At 36.3% G+C, this 8,599-nt stretch overlaps 1 protein-coding gene across 1 annotated transcript; it reads left to right on the top strand.

Moving 5' to 3' along the window:
* On the top strand, positions 475-5,672 carry LOC104778443 (probable RNA polymerase II transcription factor B subunit 1-1). The gene is made up of 20 exons (XM_010502893.1): positions 475-693; positions 788-863; positions 1,053-1,114; positions 1,229-1,298; positions 1,415-1,526; positions 1,628-1,703; positions 1,783-1,878; positions 2,082-2,126; positions 2,496-2,552; positions 2,652-2,807; positions 2,903-2,968; positions 3,401-3,524; positions 3,675-3,731; positions 3,857-3,984; positions 4,070-4,243; positions 4,345-4,458; positions 4,571-4,648; positions 4,812-4,859; positions 5,060-5,128; positions 5,279-5,672. Exons 1-20 carry the CDS (start codon positions 613-615, stop codon positions 5,369-5,371), a joined length of 1,782 nt encoding a protein of 593 aa, XP_010501195.1. The 5' UTR covers positions 475-612; the 3' UTR covers positions 5,372-5,672.

Below are 8,599 nucleotides of genomic sequence, written 5' to 3'. Positions count from 1 at the left end.
ATGTTCTTCTATATACAGTACTATGATGAACAACAAAAGCAAGTCATTAGTCACCAAGTCATACTATTGGGCCGGTTCAATCGCCAATTGGTACTATCGGGCGGGGCTAAACGCCATCTCCAGCTCTCGGGTAGGGCCCAAATAGTATGGTATGCACGCATTCTTGTGATGATGGAAGTGAGATTGAGGTTCAACGCAATGGGTTCCCTAGGAAATGCAGGAAATCCGGCCATGGTTCTTAAGTAGAAGAGTGAAAAGTTAGGTGGGAATAATGGAGCAAGAAGCAAGAAAATACAGAGGAAGAAGAAGAAGATGATGAAATGATCGATCGAGAGGGAAACAGAGGACGAGGGAAAGAAACAATATTTATTCAATACGTCACCGTATTTAAAAAAAAAAAAAGAAAAAAGACTAAGTGGTTATGGGCCGGATTCGGGTCGGATCCTTTGAAAGTGTGTGTTGGTTGGGCTCGGCGATTCAACAAAAAAAAAAAAGAAAAAACGCCTCTTTCCCCCAAGAGCAGAGGAACTCACCTATCTCTCTCTCCGTCGTCTCGTTCTTAGAGAGCATAAAACCTAAGATTCCAGTTTCGCTTGATCCACTGATTTGGAGATGGCTGGTGAGCAAGTGGAGAAGCGAGTCAAATACAAGAGCTCTGTCAAAGATCCAGGAACTCCTGGATTTCTCAGAATTGTATGCTGCAAAGAGAATTTACAATACCGTCCTTCATTCCCCTAAGTCTCGTTCTATCAATCTGCTTAACTGCTTGGGTTTCTTAAATTCGCAGAAAGAAGGGATGTTGCTCTTCGTCCCGAATGATCCCAAATCAGATTCAAAGCTCAAAGTGCAGACTCAGAACATAAGTATGTTACCCGACCCCCCCCCCCCCCNNNCCCCCTTCTCTCTCTCTCTCTCTCTTTTTTGTTTTTTGTTTTTGTTTTTGTGTGTGTGTTAAAATCTCTGATTCATGACTCATTCCTCTCACAGTGCTATGTTGCCTATAGTTTTCATTATGATTGTTGCCAATTTGTGTTTCTTCTTCAATTTCTCAGCTCAAAAATTTACCAAAGAAGGATCAAATAAACCTCCTTGGCTCAATCTCACTATCAAGCAGGTCTTCTTCTTCTTTTGGCATTTTTCTGCTTTAAGCTATGATAGATTATAGGATATGTGGATTTTTTAAAGCAGCTCCTCAGTGTTCATTGAAAAGTTTCCTCCTCATCTTTAGTTACTGGGACGGAGTCATATCTTTGAGTTTGAAAATTATCCTGACATGCATGCTTGCCGTGATTTCATCAGTAAGCTCCTATCCTATGTGTCTTTGTTTTGCTTTTATTGGTTTGGAACTATTTCTCTTGTTTCTTTCGTGGTGTTTCTCTAAACCTTTTCTTTCTTTCTTTTTTACTATTTACAGCGGCCCTTGGTAAAAGTGACGAGGAGCCTAAGAAAGCAGCTGTCTTGACATCTACCGAGCAACTCAGTATTAAAGAATTGGAGATACGCTTCAAGCTTCTTAGAGAAAATAGGTACGTCGTAATAAGAACATCAATTTGCCTTTTTTTTTGTTTTAAGTTTCATTGGCTCATCAAGTTCCTTCTAATATGAGTAACATATACATGGTATGAAGTGAGCTGCAGAGATTGCATAAGCAATTTGTGGAAAGTAAAGTCCTGACTGAAGATGAATTCTGGGCTACAAGGAAGGTTACTTCCTTTCTGTTTCCCTCCTTGCTTCTCGTTTTCTTCATTGTCGTTGCAGTTACTGACTTTATTCTGATCGTAGAAATTACTTGGTAAAGATTCCATCCGAAAGTCAAAGCAGCAGCTCGGGCTTAAGAGCATGATGGTTTCTGGCATCAAACCATCTACTGATGGACGGGTATGGTTCCATTTTCTCAGCTCCTTCCTGGCAGTTAGTACCATGTTCATGTACATGCTTTTGTAGGAAAGAAACAATGTAGCTATATGAAGCATACATTGATTTGTTCTGCTTAATTACATTTACGTGTTGATGTATATCATATTATCATGTGACATCCCTGCTGCATTACTAACCCACCTTTTCCATTTTTCTTCTTTCAGACTAATAGAGTGACGTTTAACTTGACACCTGAGATCATTTTTCAGGTGAGCTCTTTGGTTCACTGTGTTTTTCATTAGTGTACGTGCTCTATAAGTTTCTGAATCCGCATCCAAGTTGGATTCTTAAAGGTCGTCATTATAAGTTTGTATAGTTATATGGGGCCCAAGTCGCAGTTAGTGATAGATTGGGTGAGAAATCCATTGATAGGTGGTGTTCAGGTTGCATCATGTGCTTGAACTTTCTGAGTCCAATGTGAGAATATGAGTGAGGAATATGAACTCTTTTTACAGCTTTTTGCCCACCTTCTATGTTGTGCCTGCTTGGCCAGTAAATTCCTTACAAATATACTGAAATGTTACTTCGTTCATGCTACAGTTCTTTTCTCACTTCTGTTTTCTCCATTACGCTCTCAGATTTTTGCTGAGAAGCCTGCTGTTCGGCAGGCATTCATCAATTATGTTCCGAGTAAGGTAACAAAGACTAGCAGACTGTGAAAATCTTTGTTTTTTGGTTTAATCTTCAAATACGAAGAATCTTAACTGGCTTTGGTAGTTATTTTTTTACGCTAGATGACAGAAAAAGACTTCTGGACAAAATATTTTAGGGCAGAATATCTTTACAGCACCAAAAATACAGCAGTAGCTGCTGCAGAAGCTGCTGAGGACGAGGAACTCGCTGTCTTTCTGAAGCCTGATGAGATATTGGCTCGGGAAACTCGTCAAAAGGTTAGTTTTCTTCTATGGTTTAATCGTTTTCCATGTATTTTGTTGAAAATAAATATATGTGGCATATCCATCTTATAGAAATATTATTTCTGTAGATTAGACGGGTTGATCCAACTCTTGACATGGAGGCTGACGAGGGAGACGACTACAGTCATCTTATGGTAAGTAAGTTAACTACCACTGTATGTGAAAGGTTTGGAGAGTTTTAAAATAGCGCATCAATGTTTCTGTTGAAAGAAAATTTCAATTTTCAGTTAATACTAAACATATTCACATAGATAGAAATGTCTTGATGTTTTTAGTGTGTTGGTGTTTACGTATTGTCTATATAGTATGGCAAGAACTGGGATAATACTAACGGTGTTCAGAATCAAATTCGTAACAATGTGTGTCACATGCTTTGTTTTCTAGAATTCTTAGCGAACCTGATACTTTTATATTAGCATGTATGAGAAGGAGCTCAAATCTTATACTTAGAGCACATTAATCTCAACATTGACATTGTGCTCTTTGTATGCGGTTGGAAGGTTATTTACAATATACTATATCAAATCATCTTATATTGTGCTTAATTTAACTTTCCCGTAACACAGGACCACGGGATTCAGCGTGATGGCACCATGGATGTTGTTGAACCACAGAATGACCAGTTTAAACGATCACTTTTGCAAGATCTAAATCGTCATGCTGCTGTTGTATTGGAAGGCAGAAGCATTGGTAAACACCTCTAAGCACCTCATTTGAATTTTTTCATCTGAACATTTTATAACGGTAGACAGTTCATGAAGGTTAAACATTTATGTTGGCCTTTTGACTTTAATTCTTGGTGGTAAATATACAATAATATTCCTTTAAATTGGTAAGCAGATGTTGATTCAGAAGATACAAGGATTGTTGCAGAGGCTCTCACACGGGTTAAACAAGGTTTGATGTTTCATTCTACTACTATGTTTCACGTTTACATCTTTTTTTACTGTGCTAATCGATGGCCAATGCCACACTTTATATTCATCTGACCTTGCTATCCATCTCTATTGTTACCCTGTTAGTAAGCAAAGGTGATGGCGAAACTACCAAGGACGCTAATCAGGAAAGATTGGAAAGAATGTCCCGGGTAGCAGGAATGGAGGATCTTCAAGCACCACAAAACTTCCCGTTAGCCCCGCTTTCTATCAAGGTTTGGCTTTCTGCCAATATAAAGGGTTTCACAATTGATGATGGATGATGCGTTAATCCCCTTACTCTTTCTTGTTTGGAATCAGGATCCTCGTGATTACTTTGAATCTCAACAAGGAAATGTCGTCAATGTACCCGGAGTAGCAAAGGGATTAAAGAGAAATGTCCATGAAGCTTATGGATTACTAAAAGAATCCATTGTGGAGATTAGAGCTACAGGATTAAGTGATCCGTTGATTAAGCCTGAAGTTTCCTTCGAGGTGCTATTCTATCTCATAATAAAATGTGTGCTGAGTGCTGACTAAAGAAACCATAACTTATTGCTTTGTTGCCTGAGCTAAAAATTGCTGACCCTATTCAGGTTTTCAGTTCGTTAACCCGAACTATCTCAACTGCTAAAAATATTATTGGGAAGAACCCACGAGAGTGCTTTCTAGACAGATTACCAAAGTCCACTAAGGATGAAGTTCTACACGTAAGTCCGACATTTCCAGTGTCCTAAGTGACAAGAAGCTCTATATGTACTGATTTGTGAAGATTGGGTAGTAATGCCTATGGATAAGAGGACTTTCTTCTTTCATCTACAGCATTGGACATCAATACAAGAATTACCAAGACATTTTTGGTCATCTTATCCGATAACGACCCCATATCTTCATACCAAGGTAATTTATTGTAATTTTCAAATCTCCCTATCCCAAAGTTTGCTACATACATTGATTCGTAGGCTTTCTCGATGAACATTTAATCTTACTTATTATACACCAAGACCAAGTTGTTATACCGAATCTCTTTTGTGGGTTCTTGTGATGTTTTGTTATTATGCAGGTTGGTAAACTGAAGGATGCAATGTCCAATACTTATTCAAAACTCGATGTAAGCTTCGATATTCTTCATCTTTCTGACAAAATAAGCAACTGGGAGTATATCTGTTAGAACAGTAGAATAGTAGATCCTAATCTCTTTGTACCAATGCGTTTAAGAAAATGAAATTTGGGTAAATTAGATTGAAGTCGAATCTTATTGTTTATGGTATACTGTACGGTTTCCTTGATATTAAACTCCATGTAACTCAGGCAATGAAAGAGTCAGTGCAATCTGATCTCCGGCATCAGGTTTCTTTACTGGTTCGTCCAATGCAACAGGTTAGTTTCTTCCAATATATACTGAAAGAGTTGCATTACATTATGTCTCGGTTAAGTTTATTTTTCAACTCTTATTGCATCTATATCCAGTTTATATAACCAAACCAAGAGTCCGGTTTAAAACTGATCCTAATCGATTCTCTTTGCCAGGCTCTTGATGCTGCGTTCCAACACTACGAAGCAGATCTGCAGAGAAGAACAGCTAAGAGCAGCGGCGGCGAAAGACCAAATGGGTACGTATAGAAGACAAAAACATAAAAATCTCTGCAAGATCTTTGAATTTTTTCATTTTGTTGGTGTTTTTGAGATTTTTTCATTTGTCTCTTTTTGTCCGACCATTGAGATACAGAAAAAGAAGTCGTTTATATATATAGAAGTTTTTTTTTTCTTCTTTTTGTCTTTCTCTTTGGTGTCAATGAGGCGTTTTGTACTGAGAAGAAAGACATTTTCTTCGACAGAATACTCGATCTGAACTTACCAGCTGCTGAACATTTAATTTTGTAATGTGATCAAAAGATAAGATTGCCGACGGGCTTGGTTCGAAGTTGGGAAAGTTGCTTAGGCTCCAAGAAAGCTCTTAATGCTCTAATTGTTTAGTTAGGTTAGAACACTTATGTCACCATGGGGCAATTATAGAGAAAGGCTTCCATCTGCGTGACGGGATGAATTTTTAGTTTTGTAATGTGATTAGTTAAGATGCTCGACAGGCGGCTATACAAGCCATTAGTATGTTTTGCTTAACTCCAAAAGAAAAAAAGAAAAAAAAAAACTCTAGTTAGGTAGAACGTGTGTGTGATCGATTACATAGATTTCAATGGGATAATGATGGAACAAAACAAACAATTCCAAATTATAGAAGAACCAGAGTTCTTATACCATGATGCTATGTTTAATTATATATATGCAGGTTGGTAAACTTATGTAATCTATGAATCTTTCGAATCTTATAAGCAACTCAGGGTGTTTGCTTTTGCTAATTCCCGGTGTTCTTAACTGTTTATTTAGGTTATAGATCGTGTATGTTTACAGTGGGCTCGTGATAGAGAAAGACTTCGTTTGAATAAATTTCAAAGGGATATGATAATTGTCAAATCACTAAATAAACAAACATTCGAAATTAGAAATTAAACGTAAAGAAAAATAAAGACAAAAAGAAAGACGCAAGACGATAACCAATGAGAATGAATAGTTAATACAAGGTCTATATCTATATAAGTTGAGCTTATGTCTTCATTCTCAGCTAGAATCTGTTTGGAGGAGCTATGAAACCGTAAGCGCGGCGGCTACCGCCAGTGCAGCCGACTCTCGGATCACAATCTAGATGAATAGTTTCATGGATCTTGTGGAATTCGTGTTTGAAAACCCCAAAACCAAAGACCAAACCTATAGCGATCACCACCAAAGCAAGGCACGTGCATAGCATGCAAATCCTTCCACAACACATCTTTCCTCTTCTGCGATCGTTACCTCTCTCTCTTTTTAACTTCTGATGAGGAAATTTGGATAGTGTTTGGGGTTTAAGGCTATATAGAGGTTTTTGTTATATAGTTTGTTGGTTGTGGGAATGTGGGAGACTGGGAGAGAAACGTGGGGAGAGAGGAGACCTCGAAGAGAGGAAAATTTAATAAGAGATTGGTGCGTGGACGTTTTCTGTTTCTTGCTTTAAAGTTAACCAAGAAAAAAAACATCCAACTAACTTTTGGTATATATAGCCTAGGTAAGAGTCTTCTTTCTAGATCGTAATTTTTTCTATAGAAAAAACTTGTATCATACTTTTTTTTTATTCGTGTGCTCAACCGATTATTAAAAAATGTTGTATATATATATACATAGCGATGTCATATCAAAATTCGAACTCAGAAGAAAAATGTTGTATTGCATACTTGAAAAAAAAAATCCAATTAGTAATAATTTGACTTCAATGATTACCTTTACTCGTTGCTTGTCAATCTTGACATACAAAATCCAAGCTCCACAAGCAAAGGGAAGGGGAAAAGGAACTTATCAATGTAAGTTGTACTCGATGTAGAAACGTTTTTTTTGGTTGAATTTTTACATTCAATTAAAAAATTAAACTCCTTATCTATTCTATCATCACTTTCATTCTAGAGGACAGTACATATCCTCCACCAGACTCTCTCACAGTCTCACTATATAATATATAGACTATACAGATATATAATTCGAGTTTTACATAAACACAACTACTAGAGGATTGGGTTTTCATAAAGCACTATGGTCCAAAGGTTTTTATTTGGGAAAATGTCATTAAAATCCCCAAGTCTACATTTTCGTTGATTTAAATCCTGTACTCTGTTTTTGGTGGAAAAAGACACCAATTATTTGTTGACTTCCAAATAAATTGCAAACTCTCNATCGAAGTTATATAGTACATACTATTTCCGACAAATGATCGAAAAAATTCACTTGGTTCAAGTGTTGTTGGCATTGGTAATAATAGATGTGGGGGTGACCTTATTTTAGAACAAACCGTCCAATTGTCGTGCATGTGGTGGGCTCAGTACATTCCAGATCTGCGCCGCTCTATTAATGATCACTGACAACAATTCAATAATAGATCTTTCCGCATGCAAATACTCCTAAAGATATTCTAATGCTACTGCATAATCCATAGGAGTAATTATTATTTCCCCTTTAACTTTCACTATAAAACGCATATTATGATCGATAATAAACACCCCCAAATGTTCGGTTGATATCATTTTCGATTTTTAAAATTTTATATGTGAAGGTGGAGAATCTTTTATACTTAACAAGTGTAGTGAGGTTATGTTCGTATATCGTTTCTATCATATAAATTTAGATTTACTATGTTTGAAAAAAAAATTAAGATAAGCGTACGAATTAGTTCATACGAATTGGGAAAACATGTTAAAAAAATATTTTTTAATACTCATGATTAAAAGAAAAAGTTCCAAATAGTAATGGATCAGTAGTTGAGATATTCACTCTGTATGTTTTCTGTTTTAGGTCTTTTAACGGCGATTTCAATAATTTTTGGTCATCTGCAAATATTTTTGTTGACAAGAAAATTTTGATTTCTATGAGAGAAGAGTGTTTGAGATGTTTTTTTTTCTCGGATAAACGAGTATTTCAGATCTGGCATGATATTTCAATGGTTGTTAATTAAAAAAAAAACATAAAAAAACATATTCGACCCCCATTACACAGTCAAGAATCTTACCGTTATGCAATATGTATGTCAAAACTTTGATTATCTAATCACGTCCGCGTAAGCTAAAATGATTATCGTTTTTTTTCTTAAATATGTTTCGGATTTATGCCATACAAATTGACTAACGTTATTCTCTAATCAAAGATATTGATTACAAGAAATAGAAAATGTACCGAAATTTCCAAATTCTATTATTCAAATAAATGTATGTACCATATGAACGTCTATCTTATTAAAGTATTTTTATTTTGCATTTCCGTGTCCGCTAGAGATAT

This window comes from Camelina sativa, chromosome 3, assembly GCF_000633955.1.
Source record: "Camelina sativa cultivar DH55 chromosome 3, Cs, whole genome shotgun sequence".
Classification (NCBI taxonomy): Eukaryota; Viridiplantae; Streptophyta; class Magnoliopsida; order Brassicales; family Brassicaceae; genus Camelina; species Camelina sativa.
The sequence above is the reverse complement of the archived record's forward strand: the minus strand, read 5'-3'. Positions and strand labels throughout refer to the sequence as shown.

Bases quoted from the DNA above. Each gene is read 5' to 3' on its own strand.
- LOC104778443 (XM_010502893.1), top strand. From the start codon at position 613: ATGGCTGGTGAGCAAGTGGAGAAGCGAGTCAAATACAAGAGCTCTGTC. The intron at 1,879-2,081 runs GTATGGTTCCAT...TTCTTCTTTCAG, and splicing joins AACCATCTACTGATGGACGG to ACTAATAGAGTGACGTTTAA. The intron at 5,129-5,278 runs GTTAGTTTCTTC...TCTCTTTGCCAG, and splicing joins TGGTTCGTCCAATGCAACAG to GCTCTTGATGCTGCGTTCCA.